The 22016-nt window shown below is 45.3% G+C and overlaps 2 protein-coding genes across 2 annotated transcripts; one reads left to right on the forward strand and one right to left on the reverse strand.

Moving 5' to 3' along the window:
• Nucleotides 1-1274: 1274 nt before the first annotated feature.
• On the reverse strand, nucleotides 1275-5373 carry chchd5 (coiled-coil-helix-coiled-coil-helix domain containing 5). The gene is given in 4 exon segments (NM_001310971.1): nucleotides 1275-1764; nucleotides 2072-2223; nucleotides 2515-2655; nucleotides 5272-5373. Coding segments are annotated over 4 exon segments (372 nt in total). The 5' UTR covers nucleotides 5274-5373; the 3' UTR covers nucleotides 1275-1687.
• Nucleotides 5374-5541: 168 nt separating this feature from the next.
• On the forward strand, nucleotides 5542-22012 carry atp13a1 (ATPase 13A1). The gene is made up of 25 exons (XM_010892535.4): nucleotides 5542-6527; nucleotides 7574-7663; nucleotides 7974-8237; nucleotides 9021-9176; nucleotides 9688-9757; nucleotides 9968-10074; nucleotides 10920-11049; nucleotides 11218-11273; nucleotides 11396-11522; nucleotides 11882-12019; nucleotides 14153-14273; nucleotides 14437-14594; nucleotides 16005-16180; nucleotides 16339-16449; nucleotides 16773-16898; nucleotides 17017-17125; nucleotides 17266-17459; nucleotides 17785-17881; nucleotides 18175-18365; nucleotides 18724-18838; nucleotides 18924-19120; nucleotides 19280-19422; nucleotides 19704-19815; nucleotides 20130-20273; nucleotides 21184-22012. Exons 1-25 carry the CDS (start codon nucleotides 6165-6167, stop codon nucleotides 21292-21294), a joined length of 3606 nt encoding a protein of 1201 aa, XP_010890837.1. The 5' UTR covers nucleotides 5542-6164; the 3' UTR covers nucleotides 21295-22012.
• The last annotated feature ends 4 nt before the right edge of the window (nucleotides 22013-22016 follow it).

Consider the following 22016-nt stretch of genomic DNA (forward strand, 5'->3'; position numbering starts at 1 on the left):
TTTTCTGGAAAGATCACACAGAGAAAATAACAATGTCCTGAGTTAACGAGGAGGCCCATGTGTTCCAATGTAAAATAAACGTGTTAATAATATTGTATTTGCCATTCACACTACAGTACTGCTATAAGTATAATCACTGTAACGATTTCTGTTCAACACCGTACAATAACTCGTAAAATTTTTGTACTCTTATGGTGAAGTATTTATGTTTCAGCATGATCTGTGTGCCACAAGTTGGCAAAGTGTAAATAATTATTACTATGAACATAGCACTGATGACAGTATTTTCTTAGCCTATTCACATACTGGCCCTCTCTCATCCAGTTCACCTCCTGTATGATTTCTGACAACTGACTGATATATTTTTAAGGTATAGTATTTCGGTGGATATAATTTATTGTGAGATTTTTCTCTGCAGGGTACAAGACCATTTGTTATTTAGAATTTGACTGAAATAAATGGTGGAAGTTTTTTTGTTCTGTGACATCTTCCGGTGTAGAAATGTGCTTTTTCTGAGTGTAATTATGTCTTTTCTTCCATGTAATCTGCCAGGAAGGCTAGCTGCTGCTTTTGGCAGTAGCTAATGGGCATCCAAATAAAATCCTAAAAATCAGCCCAAATATGGCTACCTTATTATCTTTAATCTAGACATGTGCCAAGAACGCAGGGCCTCTCCTTCTATACAAGGTATGATGAAAAGCGTTAACATACTTCCAGAACAGACGCAAGGTTGTGTCAATATTTTGACAGTAGAATTTCAAAGGAAGAATCTCTCCTCCTGACTGGGTCCGCCTGACTGAGTCCTCCTCAGCCTTTCCCAGGTGAGGCAGAACAGGGGGACGGTTCTGCTTGGTAGTCAAAGGGCACATAACTCTGCATCCTCCCCATTTTCTCTGTCTCCGTGGTCAGTCACACAGATTAATTGTAACTCCACAGCCCCCTCCTCCTTCTCCTCTGGCTCTGTTCCATCAGCCAGGACCACAACCTCCCCCCTCAACCCTTCTGCGTTCTCCTTCCAGCCTTAGGCCCTTTGCTTTAGAACGGCAGCCCTTTCTCCACCACCTCCTACTCCTTCCTGTGCTCCCTTCTCCCTCAGCAGATGGGTATCCAAGAGGTGTGTGGGAGATACATTCCAGGGTTTAATATTCTACTGTGACTCACTTTAACACGAGTACCATACAGGCGGGAGTGAGGAAGGAGCACCCTTGAGTAGCCCCGGTGTCAAACATCAGAGGTTATTTAACAAAACCGGACGGACAACAGGACCGAAACATAGGAGTTCAATGAAACACTTCACTCAAAAATAACACATCAGAGATAGAACAACCACATTGCAAACAAGACACAAATCCTGGAACGACACAAAAATAACTCAGTTACATTCACTCCCAAAATGGCATTCATGAATAGTTAATTTGTTGGTAGAGGACAAGAAAAAAAAAAAAACCGTCTGTCCAGTGTATTTCAGGGAGCTGTAGGATTGATGAGTTATGACAGAACGTCAAGATGGACCCGGTCTTGAATCTTAACTTCCAAACAGAAATAAGCCCAGTAACTTCTGTATTCCGAGTTCTGTCTGTGGCCACTTTGGGATTTTTCAACAGAAGTCTCCTTGTAGAATGTCAGGATATAATCAAAATGACATGAGCATTCATTTTTCCATGATAGATTGAGCAGTTTGTTGTCCCTACTGTGAGAATTCCTTCTCTGGGAAGGATGGGTGATCATACTTTCTGGGTTCTGAGGGCTGAGGAACTTGATTTCCTGGTCAAAGAGAAGACACTGACTTTTACTATTAACACAACTAAAGACTCAACAAGTATTCAGTCTACTCAAACAGTATGATAAGGACACTGGACAGGTCTGAGTAATAAGGACACAAATCTAAGTAATAACAAGTTATAAAACATCTAATGTTTACTTTTGGTGGTACTTGGAGACTGACACTTAGAGAGACATTGATATTAATGCACTCAATGCCAGTGATAAGTCACAGTACAAGCACAAAACAGTGAGGGCCAAGGTGAAAGAGCCCAAGACCTACAAAGATCTACAACCAGGACACGCTCACCTACTCCAGCCAGGTCTACCGTCTCTGCACATCCGAGGAAACGTGCTACGTGAGCTGAACAAGAGGTAGGTGAGGTTGGGTTCTCTCTTAAGCAGCTGTCGAACATGGCAAACTCTTTAGAACAGTCTGACCGGATCTTCTGAATCACGGGGCTGCAGAAACAATCATCCACCAGATATAAATTAAATTAACAAATTATGCTTTTATTTTTTATAAGCGTTTACACTTCAAGTTCAATGTCCCCCTAAATAGGTAGTCATTTTAAGGTGAATAACTAAAGCATGGTAAAATATTGATCCACTGCAGTTAATCTTGGCCTATGGAGAATGTAAGTGAACAACAGTTGCTATGCTGACAGTAAACTTTCCGGGAAAACAATTATTTGAACCTTTACTGCAGATGTATAGAACAAAATACAGAACAGATCCAAACTTCCTTCTTACTGTGAAGAAGTACACTGTGCCACCTTCATCTTCAGATCATGACAGTGCTGTTGCCATGTTAACTGGTTGGATGCCACGCACTGTCCATAGTTCTCCATCTCTTTATGGCAATGCTTGGTGGTGATATCCATGGCAACCTGCCTGAAGAAGCACACAGACTTGCACATCAGTTTATGTACGGCGTTCCATCAGTCTCAAAACTCATGTGCACACAAGATAGAGTCGAGAGATCAGAAACACAAGCTGCGCATGCAGAGGACCAAACTCGAGCGCACGCTGACGCCACTTCGAGACAAAAAAATTAAATCGAGAGAGCAGAAAGTTACGTTGAAAAAGCAGAAAACCAGCCGCGTGAGCGAAGAACCAGGTCGCGCGAGAGTGTAAACATTGTGAGAGTACAAACATTGTGGCGTGGAATTTCTCCGCGACTTCTCAAAATTCACCTGCGCCTTCTCGAAAACCCCTGCTCTCCAGTGATGGGTCGTTCGCGAACGAATGTCTCTTTTTGGTGAACGATGGGAGCCGATTTACGAATTACAAAGAGCCGTTCATTTGGCCCTTAAATACGTTTGAGGCAAGTTTTGTTAAATAAGACATTTACAAAAGGCATTTGCCGTAAACCACAAAATAAACTCATAGCTGTACAAAATGTTACCCACAGTAAATTAAAAATGTAGAACATAAATATTATTCCAAAGGAATAGCCTGAACCGTTAACCCATTAAGCCGTAACCCTTGACTGATGTAATTGGCCAATGACGGAATTCGATAGGATATTCATAAATGTACGTATTAACTTCAATAATATATTTTTTTAAAACTCTAACTTGTAAAACATTTTTTTTAAATGTTAATCCGTATTACCATCTTGGAATATACTCTGTGAATGTGTTCAATTATATCGATTTTTTATATAGCCTATATAAAAAGAAACTGCGTGGAACCTGCGAAAAGACTCAGTAGCTAAGATGCCAACACGAGTGACACTCCTAAGAGATCTCAAATGTGGACGTTTTTTTACAAAACAAAAAACTAGGAAAATGCAGTATGCAGAATTTGCAAAGCAACACTTTAAAACCGTTCTGGCTCCACCAACAATCTCCACAGGCACGTAAAAACGGAACATCAAACAGTCCTGTTGCCACAGCTGAAAAGTTGCTGTTAGTGTGTTACCTGATGCTAGCAAATGCCTCTACTACAGTTGAGTCAGGGACCACTGCTACAACCTCCAACTACATCCAGTGCTGCAAGTGCATACAGTTACCAGACAAAAAAATAAATAATAAATAAAACTGCCACCCAGACCTACATAGGCCAGTACATGCCAAAGGCCATTACCTCAACGAACAATGTTAGATAAAGAAATGGTTAAAATGGTTGCCAGAGATTTCCAACCACTTCATTGTTGATGACAAGGGATTCAGAAAGTATTGTCATGTTCTAAATCCAGCTTATGTTCTTCCAAGCAGGACAACCCTATCTAACGCAATAATTCCTGATCTGTTAAACCTTGAGTCATGTTTATAGTTTGGCCAACGATTAGAACAAATGGCATGTTGAACTGCTAATAATAATTTTCCTTTTACAATTGACATTATTAGTTAATGTGTGTTACAATGTTTTGTTACTGTGTTCTATTGTGATCTGTTCTACTGTTCTTTCATTATTGGAAATGTTTCAATGGAGAGTGAAACATTTCACTCTTCAACACAATGAAAAGTTATTGCATTGTTAACAAGATTTTGCACTTATTTCTTAATGCATGGAACCTGCTAGGATTAAAACACAATTTCAGTGAAAGATAAATTAACAAATAAGTGTTACTTTCCACAGCTTAACTAAGGCCAGCATATGTTATTATGGCCTTTAGATTATTTGGGTTGATTAGAAACATTTGCATAATAATTATATTTCCAATAAAGGGTGATAAAAAGAAATTAAAAAAATAAAAATACTGAACGAATAAACGTTTTCAGAGGCAAAATGAACCATATCTTATAAATAAACTGGTCCAAGTGAGCCGGATCACTAAAAATACTCGAAATTCCCATCACTATATTGAGCTAATGGCCAATAATAGTTGGGTCACGTTGTATAAGTCCCGGGGTTTTAAATTAGCCAATCAACGGCATTGTAGCAAAAAGACGACATGTGATTAAGCAATAAGTCTACCAATCATATTTGAGGTACCATGTACTGTTTCGTGTCTTCAAACACGGAGGGGAGTAGTCGAGAAGTCGCGGAGAAATTCCACACTACCAAGTCTGTGCTCTTACACGGTTTATACTCTCGCGCGACTGATCCTTCCCTCACGCGGCTTGTGTTTCTGCTCTCTGGACTGAATTTATTTTATTCTCGAACTGGCACCGGCGTGCAGACGAGTTTGATCCTCTGTACGCGCCGCTTGTGTTTCTGCTCTCTCGACTCAATTTATTCTTCTCGAAGTGGCAAGTGCATGCTCTTGAGTTTTGAGACTGATGTGACGCCATATTTCTGGGCCATGTATTGTTCGATCTTGGACTGTGTGCACACTTCTTTGACAATGAGAATTTGGATTATTAGTATTAGTAGCAAATTAAATTTTCTGTTACACTGAACAGAGTATTGCCGACTAAACCAGAGGATTTCGTGTATGTGGACAGCAGCTCCAACACAAAACGTTTAGCCCGCATTTACACATAGCGACGACATTTTTGTTAATCAACCAGTGTAAATAGATGGCTACTACATTCAATTCAGAACACTTAAGACACTTACATGTTAGCGGTGGATGTACCTAGAGTGCGTGTTTAGCATGAAAGAAACGCGAGGAACAAGGATATGAAACACGTTTTCACCGGTTTTTATCCGTCAGGCGGAGACACCATATAATCCAGCAATTTGACATATACTATATTTGGATTGGTCGCAAACGTTGGTCGTAACCAATGAGGTTGTATATGAAACCCGTCGCCTACTACCATTGTCCTATCTCGTTGGACGTGTAGATGTCAATCACAGATTTGATAGTCATTGCTGACGACCAAAAGCATCGTTTTTTTTTTTTTAGGAAAACAACTGATTGAACTAAGACATTTCAACCTTTATTAAGACAACCTTGGCTTTTAAAAATAAAATATGATGCACTTTGACATTTGACTTTGAAACGTCATCAAATCATAGAGAACGTTAGAGGACGCATGCTTGAAAATGCCCCATTTTGAAATATTTGGCTTCGCGCATGGATATCAGTATATAACTTGCATTTATTGAATTTTTATATATTTCCGACGCCTTCATCCGTGAAATCGTCGCTCGAAATGCTCAGTTGTCCCCATGACATGTCAAACCTGGTCCGTCAAGTGTGCTTGTGATGCGTTTCCGGTACAGCGATATTGCGCTTCTGTGTGCTCTGGACCATTAGACTAGTCATCTAACCTTCTTCATGAGTCAAACAGTGTCTCTTTCGGCAGCAAGTAACCAAACGCCGGCCATTACGTGTCTGTACGTGGTGCCGTATGCGGAAGCAGCTGTAGGCGAGCTAGAACCGAAACAGAAAACTGTCTGGACGCAGGACAAAACAACTGGATTTTGTGGAACTGCCTCACCACCAACACCAAAAGCTTGGGGGAGGTGGAGGATAGAGGGGGCCCGAAGAGAAAGGGACTAAAATGAACGAGACTAAGAAACAGAGGAACATGGCTACGGGGGAAACGGGTCAGGGGCCGGGTGAGCTGCAAATGGCCCCCTCTATGAACAACCATAGCCAGCATGACAGCGCCGATACCGACGACGAGAACGTCAGGTCGGTGTCACTGTACCGGCGCAGACCCCGGTTATTCCACGGCACGGTTTTGCCCTTCTTGGGCGTGCTGTACCCAGGCTGGTTGTACGTGTGGCTCGGAGTTTACGGTGCTTCCGAGTACCCGGAGGCAGGCCTGCTGGCTCTTGCGGGCATCGGGATCGTGCACGTCCTCACGGCGCTTTCCGGTTATTGGTCCGTGCACGCGCATTGTTGGCTCACCTGCTCCAAGGTAAACGTGGATGAAATGTGGCCCTTAGTCAACATTAATTTAATGAACATTTTGACACTAGAGAGAGGTAATCGATCTCTATCCCATGTTAAGATAGTTACTTTGGTTTTAGCATGGAAATTGCCATAGAAGGCATCAGGGGCGTTGAATTAGGGGAGACAAGACCCCCCTTCAATATTACAGACAGGTCAAAGTGACCCTCCTGTAAAAGAGTGAAAATCCAGGGATTTTGCTAATGACTCATAATTGTATCCTAAATTAGTTACTTGGTGTTTGTTAATGAAGGGCCTACTTTGCAAATGACAAAATTATATTTGGTATTTGAAATACATATTTGAAATATATGCATCATAAATACTGCCCATCCCTGTCTAACACCATGTAGATACATTGGAAACCAAGTCTTTGAACTACCCTAACCTACCCTGCTTCTTGCATCCTAACCAGAGGTTTTTGGACTTTATAGTAAATCTTTCACTCACTTTACTATCTATAGGTCTGGCCAATCATTGGTGTCTATGAAGAACAAAAACATACAGTATACGAAGTAATTTACAGTGAAAGTGCAAATAAGATGACTAATTTACACCACAACAAGATTGCAATATTTTATTAAAATAGCAAGCTATGTACTGTATGATCCACTATTGGCCATATGAAAGCAGAAAGGTTTAAATAAGGAAAATAGCTAACTGGCTACCAGTCCTGATGTCAGCTTCCCTACTTGCATTTTCCAATCGAACTAGCTACCATTTACAAAACTCAAAAATTGTCAACAGTAAAGTTAGCTAGAAAACATTTGCCAGCTAAGGCAGTTAACGAGGGAGTACTGCTAAACCGCAACATTGACAAATTGATTTAAAGCAAAAATACATAATTTGCTATGCCCGCTGACAAAGAGTGGATAGAAAGCATATACATGCGTATACCCTCCACTAAACCACTGGTATGTAGTGAGTGTATGCAATGGCAGCTGACAACAAAGTGGGTATACGGGTAAACTATAGGGTAATATAATGTGTGTAAATTGCTCACCTGGTCCACAGGAGCCCAACCCCGACAAGGCAACTCTGGCCAAGGTTATTCCAACACCCAACAACGGTTCTCCTGAGCTGGTTCCACTGCAGAGAGAACAGGTGAGTTTGACCCTGGGGCTACACCTTGTTAATTTAACCCCGGGTTGTGTTCAGTGGGAAGAAGAAAAAAACAGTTTGGAATGTTTTGCTACCTCGTACGCCATACTGAGCACAACCCAGGGGTCAGAACGGTCTTCACAGAAAAAAATACATCTCTGTTAAATATATATATATATATATATATATATAATAAATATTTTTTTTCCATAGCACATTCTTTGTGTTTTACACTGCATTCTCTCTTTCCACTCTCTCGCTCTCTCTCGTTCCACTTCTTTCTATTTCTCCACCCACTTCCTCTTTGCCCCAGGACGAGAACGGGGAGGGCATCCTGTCCTTTGAGTTCCAGAAGATCCGCTACATTTTTGACAGCAAGGAGAAGAAGTGTTTCCTCCCTGTGTCCTTCCCTGTCCGACAGCCAATGGGCTACTTCCAGGGCTGGCGAGGCTACCAGGAGGAGACGGACCTGCGCACCGCAGAGAAGCGCTACGGAACCAACCGGGCAGAGATGGTGGTGCCTGACTTCCTGGAACTCTTCAGGGAGAGAGCCACTGCTCCGTTCTTTGTCTTCCAGGTGTGTGCGCGTGCATGCGTGTTTGTGTTTTGTCAAGTAGTCATTTGATAAGTCGTTCATCACTCTAGTCTCTGTCTTTCACTATCGATCTCGGTGAGGGCATGGCGTGAGGGGCAGGGGAGGCCTAATAATCACAGAGCATCTGAACAGTAACTAGAAGGTTGCTGGGTTGAACCCCAGAGCTTTGGGGCCATTTGCTCCCAAGTGGTTGCTGAAACTAAAAATGTTAGGGCCCTGAATGGTGCAGCGTAAAGTAGCTTCTCCGTCATGGCTACGGTTCGCCGACACGGGTGTCCCACGGAAGGTGGTGCAATTGGCTGGCATCGTCTGGGTTTGGGGGGTTGGTAATGGCATTGACCTCACCTTGTCGCGCTCTAGCGACTCCTTGTGGCAGCTTGGGCGTGAGCTCATTCTCACTACAAGTCTGGAGATTGAGTTAAAAATATACTGAAATGCATTATGGGGTTTTCACAGTATTACCGACCTGAACCAGGTACATTTTCTTTTCACATGGCCCTTTACATTGTTGTTGTTTCAACAGTGACAGTCGATGCCATTGCACAGATCAGGCCAGCACAGTACCACTTGTCTGGGCTGAATACTGTGTTAAGGGTATCACAGAACCAAGCTAATTCAACGCCCTGTTCTACTATGATGTTGAGTCGCGAGTAGTGTGGACTAACATAAGCTTAATCATCTTGTGAAATATGCATTTTTCTTCACGTGGCTGGTATGAATTTGAGTGCAGGTTGTACTGATGGATGCTCGGTCTCCCTCCCTCAGGTGTTTTGTGTGGGTCTGTGGTGTTTGGATGAGTACTGGTACTACAGCGTTTTCACCCTCTTCATGCTGGTCGCCTTCGAAGCCTCCCTGGTCCAGCAGCAGATGAGGAACATGTCTGAGATACGACGGATGGGGAACAAACCCTATATGATCCAGGTGAGCTGGCTTTATTGTGGAGTCCACACAGCTCTCAGTATGGCATTGTGGCCAATTATTAAATTCCTGGTAACGGCATAGAGACAGAACAGCCTGTTGGTCCTGTGAAGGGTAGTGGAACCTGTCTCAGGATTAAGAGGAAAATCTGTAATTAATAACAATATCACATAGTTTCATACATGCTTCTCTTGGCTTTAGTGCAATCGCCTAACACATCTCAGAGACTAAGTAATCGCTCCAGTGCTGGTTCCCAATTACTCCAGAATCAACCTTCAATTTCCTTCAAAGTGCGCTTAGAGAAAAGGCTTTGACACTTATAACTAGTGTCAACCTACTTTCATCTATCTTTAAGAGATCTCAGTTTGTGTTTCTCCAGTTCACAACGTGTAACAACTTTTATCTTTACTACAAAGTGTGGCTAGTACCTTTTATTTACCTTGGTACCGAAACGTTTCTCTCCTCAGCACAGGCTGCTGATGTTTCCATGCATGTGCTCATGTTTGTCTAACAGGTTTACCGCAACAGGAAGTGGAGGCCGGTGTCCAGTGATGAACTGGTCCCCGGGGACATCGTCTCAGTGGGTGAGGATCTTCCCCACAGTATTTTCTCATTGTACAACAAGGCTTTTTTCTCCAGTCTTCTTTTTAAAAAATGCGTTGGAGGAAAATTGGAAGAGAGTAAGGAGCTTGGATCCTTTCTTCGATTAACGGTTGTAAAGGATGCCCCCCCCCCCCCCCCCCCAAACAGCCAGCAGGTTTGTCAGTCAGTGTCTGTGTTTTTCCTCCCCCCAGGCCGCTCACCCCAGGAGAACTTGGTTCCGTGTGACGTGCTGCTCCTGAGGGGGCGTTGTATCGTGGATGAGGCCATGCTGACAGGAGAGTCCGTTCCTCAGATGAAGGTCAGACCAAAATCGATATCCTATACTGGACCAAAAAGCAAGCACGACGAGCAATGCAGGGACTCAAAAAATATCCATATTGTTAAACATCGGGATCGCTGCTATAGTGTGTCTGTAAAGTCTTCATAAGCATGGACTGTCATAGGTGATTCTCAGGTCATCTGTAAGCAAAATCATTCACTTCATCCCATCTCCATTACTTATTCATTAGTTTGATCGTTGTTATGTCTTAACTTGTGAAGGAAGTTGCCAGCTGGCGTTTGCGAAGTTTAGCATAAGTTTCCCAAAATACCTAGAACTTCCTTCAAATGCAGAGACATTATACTTTAGGGATGCAAAATAATACAATGCTTGGCTGATACTGATAGCCACATTTTTGTATAATTGTTCCCTGGCAAAAAATATAGCTTCTGATGATGCTCCTAATTTCAACAAATGCACATTTCAGTTATGCAAAAGCTCTCTATAAATATAATCTAATAACAAAAAACAATTATAAATGATATGACAATATTAAATTATCATCAATTTCTTGTTGTTGCTGCTCTTTCGGGTATCAGGCTGGATAGCTGTCTAGAGGTTTTTGTGGTCAGGCTGGGTACCCGTGTGGGGGCGTTGTGGTCAGGTTGGGTACCCGTGTGGGGGCGTTGTGGTCAGGCTGGGTACCCGTGTGGGGGCGTTGTGGTCAGGCTGGGTACCCGTGTAGGCATGTTGTGGTCAGGCTGGGTACCCGTGTGAGCGTGTTGTGGTCAGGCTGGGTACCCGTGTGGGGGCGTTGTGGTCAGGCTGGGTACCCGTGTGGGCGTTTTGTGACGACTGCAGATGCATGTCTGTTGTGTGTCCAGGAGCCAGTGGAGGACCTGGTCCCGGAGAGGGTGTTGGACCTAGAGGGGGACGCCCGTCTACACATCATCTCTGGGGGGACGAAGGTGGTGCAGCACAGTCCCCCCCTGCGTGCCAGCGCTGGACTCAAACGTCAGTTTCTAGCTACAATATATATCCTCTTAATTACATACATTTTAAATTAATGATGAAACAATTGTTGGTTTGTTTTGTAATATTAAGTCAATCAGTTGTCTGTGCCTAGTTTCTCAAAGAGCAGGTCATGAATATTGTCTGTTGTCGCTCTTCATCGCTTTGCAGCTGTGGACAATGGCTGTGTGGCATACGTGTTGAGAACCGGCTTTTATACTTCTCAGGTGAGACGCTGCTGTATTCCTCCATGTCAGTTTGTCCTGTGAGAAACACCTAAAAGTGTTTTCAGCACGATGGCCGCGGATTAATTTGAGTTGGTTTTTTCCCCGACCGGTCCTGTCCACAGGGTAAACTGCTGAGGACCATCCTGTTCGGAGTAAAGCGGGTGACGGCCAACAACCTAGAGACCTTCATCTTCATCCTCTTCCTCCTGGTGTTCGCCATTGCTGCGGCAGGCTACGTCTGGGTGGAAGGTGAGTGGTGGACTGGTGCGAGGCTTGGGACTGTCCTCCCATGAAACCGCGGACAACACTTGGTAATACGTTGCGCTGAAGAGATGAGTCCTCAGTGAATGTTTATGGGACGCTGAGTGGGCGTTTCTCACATGGATCGCCTCCAGCTGTTTGTTTAATACTTCTAGGTAAAGCAGGAAGGCCCGGGTCCTGTGACCATAGTGTAGGTAGGGGTATGTACTGCAGGACCAATTCAGAGACATCAGAGCAAGTCCATGTAATGATTTGGAGGTTAACAGTAAAAGTTGTATGTGTAACAACCTTTTGTAACCAGTTGTGGAACTGTGTGTGTGTGTGTTTGTGTGTGTTTTGTCCTGCAGGAACCAAGGACCCAAGCAGGAATCGCTATAAGTTGTTCCTGGAGTGTACTTTGATCTTAACCTCTGTGGTTCCTCCGGAGCTTCCTATTGAACTGTCTCTGGCAGTCAACACGTCCCTCATCGCTCTGGCCAAGCTCTGTGAGTCAGACTGTGTGTGTGTGACAACAACCGGTTTTACTATATTAATGTTGACTAAATCCTACCAAAACTATGACTAGCCTCTAAAACCAGGCCTAGAATGTCGCCTATAGTCGCCTATGGCTATAGTTTTACTGACACAGTTTTGAAGAAGAAAAGGTTTTGGCTTAAAGTGTTTAAGGTTTTAGTGAAAATTCTACACTTGGGGTTAGGTTATGTTTTGGGTTAGAAAAAATACAGGTTCTTAACACATACACAACCTAGGTCCAAGGCATAAAATTCCATTGAGTGCAAAGTTAACAAATGCAATTGTTTTAAGAGGAGTTTTGCATAGATTATTTGTGAGTTGTTGGACCTGAAATAGCTTTCCTGAAAAAATTATGTACCATGTTTTGATATGACCATGAAATTGTCTTAAGTTATTTAAAAACAAAAACAAAATTTCATGGTAAACCTGGTACATTTAATAGAATCTACTTTTATGCACAAATTATTTACTGCATTTTGTATTTTCGATCCAAAAATGTTTTATTGTTTTTTATTTTTTACCTTCATTTTCCTACAACATAGTACATTACCATTGTACATCTGCCTATGGGTGTCCTAGAGCAAAACTAAATCCATCCCCTTGTTTTAGAGAAAACATTTGTATAATTTTAGGTCCAGCTGGTAATTATTTTTTTTTTTATTCATAAGTGCACCCAATGAGGGTGAATTTTCCCTTGGCTCCAGTCCTAAAGCTGAGCTATTGGTTGCCAACTTACAGCAGAACTGAACACATCCATGTGTTCCATCATCTTTCCTGGTTCGAATGGCGTTACTTACTTTTGTAGCTCCCACCATGTGGTCATGGCGATTGTCTATGTGACTAGACAACTGCCACTGAAGACTCCGGGTGGATTCGGCATCATCTCAGTCTCAGTTTGTCTGAGAGGAAAATGCTCTGGCTTTCCCCTTTCGATTTATGTATACCACACCATTGTGTCAGAGATTGAGATTTCTTTTGTTTGGTCACCGCACCTTCACAGATGGTAATGCAATTCTTGATTTACTGGAATAATGACTTATATCGCCTGTTTCGTACGTTTCTGCTGAAGATAGTTAAAGCATGATGATTCACTCGTATGCAGGGCAGGCCCTGGACGTTCTGCCTTCTTAGGCAAGACTTAAAAAATACCGTTGTCACGCTGGAGGGAGGCAGCCAGTTGTCACGCTGGAGGGAGGCAGCCAGTTGTCACGCTGGAGGGAGGCAGCCAGTTGTCACGCTGGAGGGAGGCAGCCAGTTGTCACGCTGGAGGGAGGCAGCCAGTTGTCACGCTGGAGGGAGGCAGCCAGTTGTCACGCTGGAGGGAGGCAGCCAGTTGTCACGCTGGAGGGAGGCAGCCAGTTGTCACGCTGGAGGGAGGCAGCCAGTTGTCACGCTGGAGGGAGGCAGCCAGTTGTCACGCTGGAGGGAGGCAGCCAGTTGTCACGCTGGAGGGAGGCAGCCAGTTGTCACGCTGGAGGGAGGCAGCCAGTTGTCACGCTGGAGGGAGGCAGCCAGTTGTCACGCTGGAGGGAGGCAGCCAGTTGTCACGCTGGAGGGAGGCAGCCAGTTGTCACGCTGGAGGGAGGCAGCCAGTTGTCACGCTGGAGGGAGGCAGCCAGTTGTCACGCTGGAGGGAGGCAGCCAGTTGTCACGCTGGAGGGAGGCAGCCAGTTGTCAGGCTGGAGGGAGGCAGCCAGTTGTCAGGCTGGAGGGAGGCAGCCAGTTGTCAGGCTGGAGGGAGGCAGCCAGTTGTCACGCTGGAGGGAGGCAGCCAGTTGTCACGCTGGAGGGAGGCAGCCAGTTGTCACGCTGGAAGGAGGCAGCCAGTTGTCACGCTGGAAGGAGGCAGCCAGTTGTCACGCTGGAAGGAGGCAGCCAGTTGTCACGCTGGAGGGAGGCAGCCAGTTGTCACGCTGGAGGGAGGCAGCCAGTTGTCAGGCTCGTATGGATTAACGGAAAATAACCCATTTCAATAGCTAGTTCAGATGTGTACATTCGCCTGCTTTTTGTACCCATCCTGAAATCTCATTAACACATTTACAGTATGACAGGATGTTAATCCTCACAGTGGCACTATCTGAGGCTTCTTCCTCCCCTCATCACAGATGTGTTCTGCACGGAGCCCTTCAGGATCCCCTTCGCTGGCAAGGTGGAGGTGTGCTGCTTTGACAAGACGGGCACGTTGACCAGCGACAGCCTGGTGGTACGAGGAGTGGCGGGCCTCAGGTAGAACCACGTTCAGCCAGTGTAGAGCTTGTTGACATTCCTTACAGTTGCTTAGTGAACACTGAATGCATAGGAAAGTGTGTGTCTTTGCCTTATTTAAGGCTGGCCATTTTGAAATGAAGAGGTGCGGATTGCGTAATTTTGTATTATTTATTAACTCCAGAGAGGGGAAGGAGGTGATGCCGGTGTCCGAGATCCCAGTGGAAACGCATCGGGTGGTTGCCACGTGTCACTCACTGGTAACCCTTGATGACGGACAGCTAGTTGGAGACCCTCTGGAGAAGGCCATGCTAACTGCTGCTGACTGGACCCTGACTAAAGGTCAGTACTTCAGACCATTCTGTACTAGACTGGACCCTGACTGAAGGTCAGTACTTCAGACCATTCTGTACTAGACTGGACCCTGACTAAAGGTCAGTACTTCAGACCATTCTGTACTAGACTGGACCCTGACTAAAGGTCAGTACTTCAGACCATTCTGTACTAGACTGGACCCTGACTGAAGGTCAGTACTTCAGACCATTCTGTACTAGACTGGACCCTGACTGAAGGTCAGTACTTCAGACCATTCTGTACTAGACTGGACCCTGACTGAAGGTCAGTACTTCAGACCATTCTGTACTAGACTGGACCCTGACTAAAGGTCAGTACTTCAGACCATTATGTACTAGACTGGACCCTGACTAAAGGTCAGTACTTCAGACCATTCTGTACTAGACTGGACCCTGACTGAAGGTCAGTACTTCAGACCATTCTGTACTAGACTGGACCCTGACTGAAGGTCAGTACTTCAGACCATTCTGTTCTAGACTGGACCCTGACTGAAGGTCAGTACTTCAGACCATTCTGTACTAGACTGGACCCTGACTGAAGGTCAGTACTTCAGACCATTCTGTACTAGACTGGACCCTGACTAAAGGTCAGTACTTCAGACCATTCTGTACTAGACTGGACCCTGACTAAAGGTCAGTACTTCAGACCATTCTGTACTAGACTGGACCCTGACTGAAGGTCAGTACTTCAGACCATTCTGTACTAGACTGGACCCTGACTGAAGGTCAGTACTTCAGACCATTCTGTACTAGACTGGACCCTGACTGAAGGTCAGTACTTCAGACCATTCTGTACTAGACTGGACCCTGACTAAAGGTCAGTACTTCAGACCATTATGTACTAGACTGGACCCTGACTAAAGGTCAGTACTTCAGACCATTCTGTACTAGACTGGACCCTGACTGAAGGTCAGTACTTCAGACCATTCTGTACTAGACTGGACCCTGACTGAAGGTCAGTACTTCAGACCATTCTGTTCTAGACTGGACCCTGACTGAAGGTCAGTACTTCAGACCATTCTGTACTAGACTGGACCCTGACTGAAGGTCAGTACTTCAGACCATTCTGTACTAGACTGGACCCTGACTAAAGGTCAGTACTTCAGACCATTCTGTACTAGACTGGACCCTGACTAAAGGTCAGTACTTCAGACCATTCTGTACTAGACTGGACCCTGACTAAAGGTCAGTACTTCAGACCATTCTGTACTAGACTGGACCCTGACTAAAGGTCAGTACTTCAGACCATTCTGTACTAGACTGGACCCTGACTAAAGGTCAGTGAGTGTTCCTTCAAATGTTTGGTTAATCCATGTTTATCTATGTTGTGTATACCCTCTGGTCTCTCTCTCTCTGTCTCCCCACCCCCTCTCTTTGTCTTGCTCTCTCGCTGGTGCAGATGAGAAGGTTTTCGCTCGTGGTATCAAAACCCCAGGTCTGAAGATTCACCAACGCTTCCACTTTGCCAGTGCTCTTAAGAGAATGTCTGTCCTGGCCTCCTATGAGAAGCTGGGCTCCACAGACCTGTGCTATGTATCCGCTGTGAAAGGCGCGCCGGAGACCCTCCGCCACATGGTGAACATCCTGGAGCTGAAACACTGTCTGACCTTTCATGTAGAATAACGTTTCCGTCTGACAGCATGCAAGTTCAGAGTTGAGTTGATGCCCCGTTGCTGCGGTCGCAACCTGCTCACTACATCGGTTCTCTTCTAACCTGCGGATTGTTCCTACAGTTCTCCGGGCGTCCGGCCAGCTACGATCAGGTCCACCAGGAGATCTCCAGGGAAGGGGCCAGGGTGTTGGCCTTGGGCTACAGAGAGATCGGACACCTCAGCCACCAACAGGTAGCGCTGTCTGCCTTGCCGGCCTGGTGTTGGCTAAGAGACACCTTGACATTTTAGAGTTACTCTTCTCCGTGTAATGTGTGATGTGGTTCTCAGTCAGGGTGCAGCCATGCCAATGTTTAGGGGGTTCTTCTTCTATGGCAAAAATCGAATTCCAAAGCAAGAATGTTTGGTCTTTTCTATTTAAACATCTAAGGGTGACGCTGGATGAGAACATTCCCAGTGTTCCGGCTGTTTTTCTATTGAAGTCCAATGGGCTTTGTGTTGGGTTTTCATCGCAACACTGTTAACATTGTTGGCTGACTTTGTGGTTGTCTGTCCAGGTGCGCGAGGTCACTCGCGATGCTCTGGAATGTGACCTTCAGTTTGCTGGCTTCATGGTTGTGTCCTGTCCCCTGAAGACCGACAGCAAGGCGGTCATCAGAGAGATCCAGGAGGCATCTCATCATGTGAGGAGGCTGTCTCCGTACACACACACTCACATCGACTCCCAAGCAAGAACACACACACACGCCAGTGTTGACGAGGGTTCTGTTCAACCCGTAACGGTGCTGTTGTCTCTGCCAGGTGGTAATGATAACAGGTGACAACCCACTGACAGCGTGTCACGTGGCCAGAGAGCTCCACTTCATCCAGAAGGAACACACACTCATACTGCAGGCAGACCACAACCACGGTAAGACGCGCTAGTGATACGAAAAAGACATTTGGCTAGCAATTTCAGAGAGACATTACCATATTACCGTACAGAGTGTTTTGCATAATCAGTACTGTATGTATTTCACCTGTGTATTCTGTTCAAATTGTTTCTTTCAGGTGAGTGGCAGTGGGAATCTATAGATGGCAGTGTATGTGTTCCGTTGCCCCCGTCTTCTGTCCCCTCATTGGTCAGTCAGTATGACCTGTGTGTGACTGGGGAGGGGCTAGCCAGACTGACCAATGACACGCGGTTGCTCCACGCCCTCCTGCCACATGTCCGGGTTTTTGCCCGGGTCAGCCCTAAGCAGAAGGTCGGTCTTCTAGCAACATTCTATCAATATTAATCATATCAAAAATGGAACCCTATTCATCTTCTAGTGCACTGTTTTCTTGGCACTATATTGGAATTTTGTTGCCATTTCAGACCGACAAATATTCTATTTTGTGATAGTTTTGTTGGATTCTTAATTTAATTTCACATTTACATATTGTGGTTGTAATCATTGATTACATAATTAAGATTATAGTTACATAAAACCAAATCACCAAAGAACTGGCTGTACATTAAGGCTAGTTCCTCACATTTTTTGCTGTAATTTTCTCTTCTTTACTGTGTTTATTGTAATTGTATTGCAGGAGTTTGTAATTACTAGTCTTAAAGGATTGGGTTACACAACGCTGATGTGTGGAGACGGAACCAATGACGTGGGAGCCCTCAAACACGCCCATATTGGTGAGGTCATTCATAGCTGTGAACAATATTCAGCAAAGTTAGTGCACACACCTGTTTTTGACCATCTCAGCTTGTAAAGGAACCGTGTTGGTCGTACTAGAAGGGGGATTCAAAGGGCTGTTGTCCGGGTACGAAAGCACCCTGGAGCTCTGACCATGATCCCTTCATTTAACCCTGTCCTATTACCATTAACAGACATGGCAGTCATTTTGTTAACGTTCTCATGCTCTCTCGCCTCTTTCTCTCCTCCCTCCTCCTCTCTCCTCTTCCCCTCCTCCACCTCCCTCTGGCAGGAGTGGCTCTGCTGGCCAATGCCCCAGAGCGGATGCCTGAAAGGAAAAAGAAAGGCAGAGAGAAGGAGGCGCCGGCGGCTGACTCCAGACCCCCCATACCCCCCGTCTCCAGCTCAGGGGTCAAGCTGACCTCCAGGGCAGCCAGGCAGAGGGTCATGGCCCAGAGAGAAGAGCAACTAGCTGCACAGAAGGTGGTTTGTGTTTGTCTCCGTGTGTGGCAGATTCTCACTTCAGAAAATGTTTTAGGCCTAGGTTTTTCCAGGTGCAGGGTAAGAATTAGGGTTTAGTGGTTAGGGGTAGGAGTTAACGCTAGATGTAGTGTTAGGGTTTTGGGTCGGTTTTAGAGTTAGGGAATGTAGCATTTTAAAAGCATATTCATGCTTTTCCTCATGGGGTAGGTAGGGGTGGCTGGAGAGGGGTTTTATAAATATTTGGGTTGGTCTCATATACCATGAACTCTGGTTGTACCTTCTCAATGACATATACACATTGGTCCGGTGGAGAGGGTCTGCTGAGTGACTAACAAACAAACTGTGGTTTCTGTTAAAGGAGAGGATCAGCCAAGTGTTGAGGGAGCTCGAGGAGGATCAGATCCAAGTGGTGAAGCTAGGAGATGCCTCCATCGCTGCCCCGTTCACATCCAAACTGTCCTCCATCCAGTGCAGTGAGTAACACACACACAGTGATCAACAACAGTCGTTTTTGTGTACACCCCCAGCGTATCCAGTCACGTGTGTCTGTCTCTGCAGTCTGCCACGTGATAAAGCAGGGCCGCTGCACTCTGGTGACCACCCTGCAGATGTTTAAGATCCTGGCGCTGAACGCCCTGGTGCTGGCCTACAGCCAATCTGTTCTCTACCTGGAGGGGGTGAAGTTCAGCGACTTCCAGGCCACCCTCCAGGGACTGCTGTTGGCTGGCTGCTTCCTTTTCATCTCCAGGTCAAAGGTGAGAGGCCACAGGAAGAGACAATAGAATAGTCAGGGTGGCCTGGGCTGGTCTCTCTCATTCTCACTCTTGCTCTCTCTCTGTGGTCCAGGCTCTCCCTGTCCAGCCCGTAACTCGTCTTAATGCAATTTCTCCTCCTCTCCCCATCTCCCCGTACAGCCCCTGAAGACCTTATCCAAAGAGCGGCCCTTACCCAACATCTTCAACCTGTACACCATTCTGACGGTGCTGCTGCAGTTCTCCGTTCACTTCTGTAGTTTGGTCTACCTGTACAAAGGTGCTCAGAGCAGAAGTCCTCCAAGGTGTGAATATGCATATATACACAGTATACACACACACAGCAATACCGTACAAGCATCCTCGTCCTTGGCCTTCAAATGGTGGGCCTACATAAGTGATTTACTGTCAGCCTGTGAACACGGCCCAGACCGGCGCCGATAACCGAGGCCATTCAGGCGTAACATGATGTTCTCAATATAGGAAGAGGTGTTTCATCACGGGTGACGGACGTCCGTAATGGAACAAAACAAGTCCTAAGTCTTCCCCTGATAATGCCTGGTGTCTGTCGTTCTCTGTCTCCCAGGGAGGAGCGTTTTGCCGACCTGTACAAGGAGTTTGAACCCAGTCTCATCAACAGCACTGTGTACATAATGTCTATGGCCATGCAGATGGCCACTTTTGCCATTAACTACAAGGTACTCCTTCTCTTCCTTCATCACTATTACAACATGCTGATTACAACATGCTGGTCCCACTGTGCAGGAAACCGTGTGACGTTATATTTCAGTCGTTCAGTGGGTGTCCTTAACCGGAGCCAATCCTTGGTGGATTTGTTGTCAGTTTGATACATATCCATCAATGAGTAATAAAAGTGTATTCCACAAAATGAGCAGTAAGGCAAGAGGACGTGTTATATGGCCAACATGCCAAGTCTGAGGACCATGTAAGGCACAATGTAATGCGGAAGCTGAGAAGATAATTGCCGGGGCTGTGTGCTGTGTTTTTCTAGGGTCATCCTTTCATGGAGTCCCTGAGAGAGAACAAGCCTCTTTTGTGGAGTATTGCCCTGTCAGGCCTGGCCATCGTGGGCCTGCTCTCAGGATCCTCTCCAGAATTCAACGAGCAGTTTGCTCTTGTAGATATCCCAACAGAGGTCAGTACATACACATTGTGGGATAGTTTTAAGAGCAAGGCTTTATGACCTGTTTAGAGCAAGGCTTTATGACCTGTTTAGAGCAAGGCTTTATGACCTGTTTAGAGCAAGGCTTTATGACCTGTTTAGAGCAAGGCTTTATGACCTGTTTAGAGCAAGGCTTTATGACCTGTTTAGAGCAGGGCTTTGTGACCTGTTTAGAGCAGGGCTTTGTGACCTGTTTAGAGCAGGGCTTTGTGACCTGTTTAGAGCAGGGCTTTGTGACCTGTTTAGAGCAGGGCTTTATGGCCTGTTTAGAGCAGGGCTTTATGGCCTGTTTAGAGCAGGGCTTTATGACCTGTTTAGAGCAGGGCTTTATGACCTGTTTAGAGCAGGGCTTTATGACCTGTTTAGAGCAGGGCTTTATGACCTGTTTAGAGCAAGGCTTTATAACCTGTAAAGGGCAAGCCTTTGTAACCTGTTAAGGGCAAGCCTTTGTAACCTGTTAAGGGCAAGCCTTTGTAACCTGTTAAGGGCAAGCCTTTGTAACCTGTTAAGGGCAAGCCTTTGTAACCTGTTGAGGGCAAGCCTTTGTAACCTGTTGAGGGCAAGCCTTTGTAACCTGTTGAGGGCAAGCCTTTGTAACCTGTTGAGGGCAAGGCTTGTTAAGAGCATGTATATGGCATTATAAAGTATGCTGAATATGTGTGTAGTTGTTTATTTATTAAGTTAACAAATCTTACAAAAGTGAGAATTTCAGAACATTAAGCTTTGTTATTTTGTAATCAGAGAATGACTAGACATGGAAGACATGCAGTAGTGAAAAATAATCAGGCTTGTAATATGAGGTTGTCACTAAAGAAAGCTGTTTAGTCCAATACTAGGCTTAAGCTGTGTTGGTGAAAACATGTTTTTCTTTTTCTTCCTGCAGTTCAAGCTAATCATTGCCCAAGTCCTGGTAGTAGACTTTGTCGCCGCCCTGCTGGTCGACCGCATTCTGCAGTTCCTCTTGGGCAAAGGAACCTTGAGGCTGCCTTCCTGAATCACCAATGCCGACAGCTACACTGAGCGACCAGGGTTGCCCTCAGCAACCGAACTGCAGAGGGGGAGAGGACTTATGGGAGAGGGGACAAGACAGGAGGCTGTTGTGACGCACAAGCTGAGACAGCTGAGGTGGACTAGACATGGATGGCACGCTGTTTTGCTGCAACACACCCCCTAAAAGTTCCCCCCCCGGTTCTCCTCTGTTCCTCCCTCACTAATGGATTTCAACTTTTAGTTTGTTTTATGATTTAGACAAAACATTGCTTCAAGTAGTATTTGGCTCTTTCTAATTCTTTGAGTGTTTGATCTGAGCTTGCCCGGGGGTGCCGAATCGGTGCGGTTTGCAATTTTGGGATTGTTCTGTTGCCCTGTGCAAACTCGCTCGTGTGCAGCTAAAGTTTTTGAAAGAAGACAAATGCTTCTGTAGCCCTGTTGTAGTTACCGACTTTGCCTCTCTTTCTTCTTGTTTCATCCCTCCCTCCCTCTCCCACTATAGGCCAAGAAGACAGCAGTATTGTGTGGAGTTTGAGATTGTGTGCTGGCTCATGTGAAGCATGCGTGTGCGCATATATATATATATGCGCGCACACACACACACACAAAACAGGGGCATTCTCCAAGAGAACTGCAAAGTGTTCGTTTTTTTTCCATTTGTTTTTTCTTCATTTTGTAAAAATATAACTCTTGCAGACTTATAAAAGACCAAAAAATGTAAATGGA

Source organism: Esox lucius, chromosome 11 (assembly GCF_011004845.1).
Source record: "Esox lucius isolate fEsoLuc1 chromosome 11, fEsoLuc1.pri, whole genome shotgun sequence".
Classification (NCBI taxonomy): Eukaryota; Metazoa; Chordata; class Actinopteri; order Esociformes; family Esocidae; genus Esox; species Esox lucius.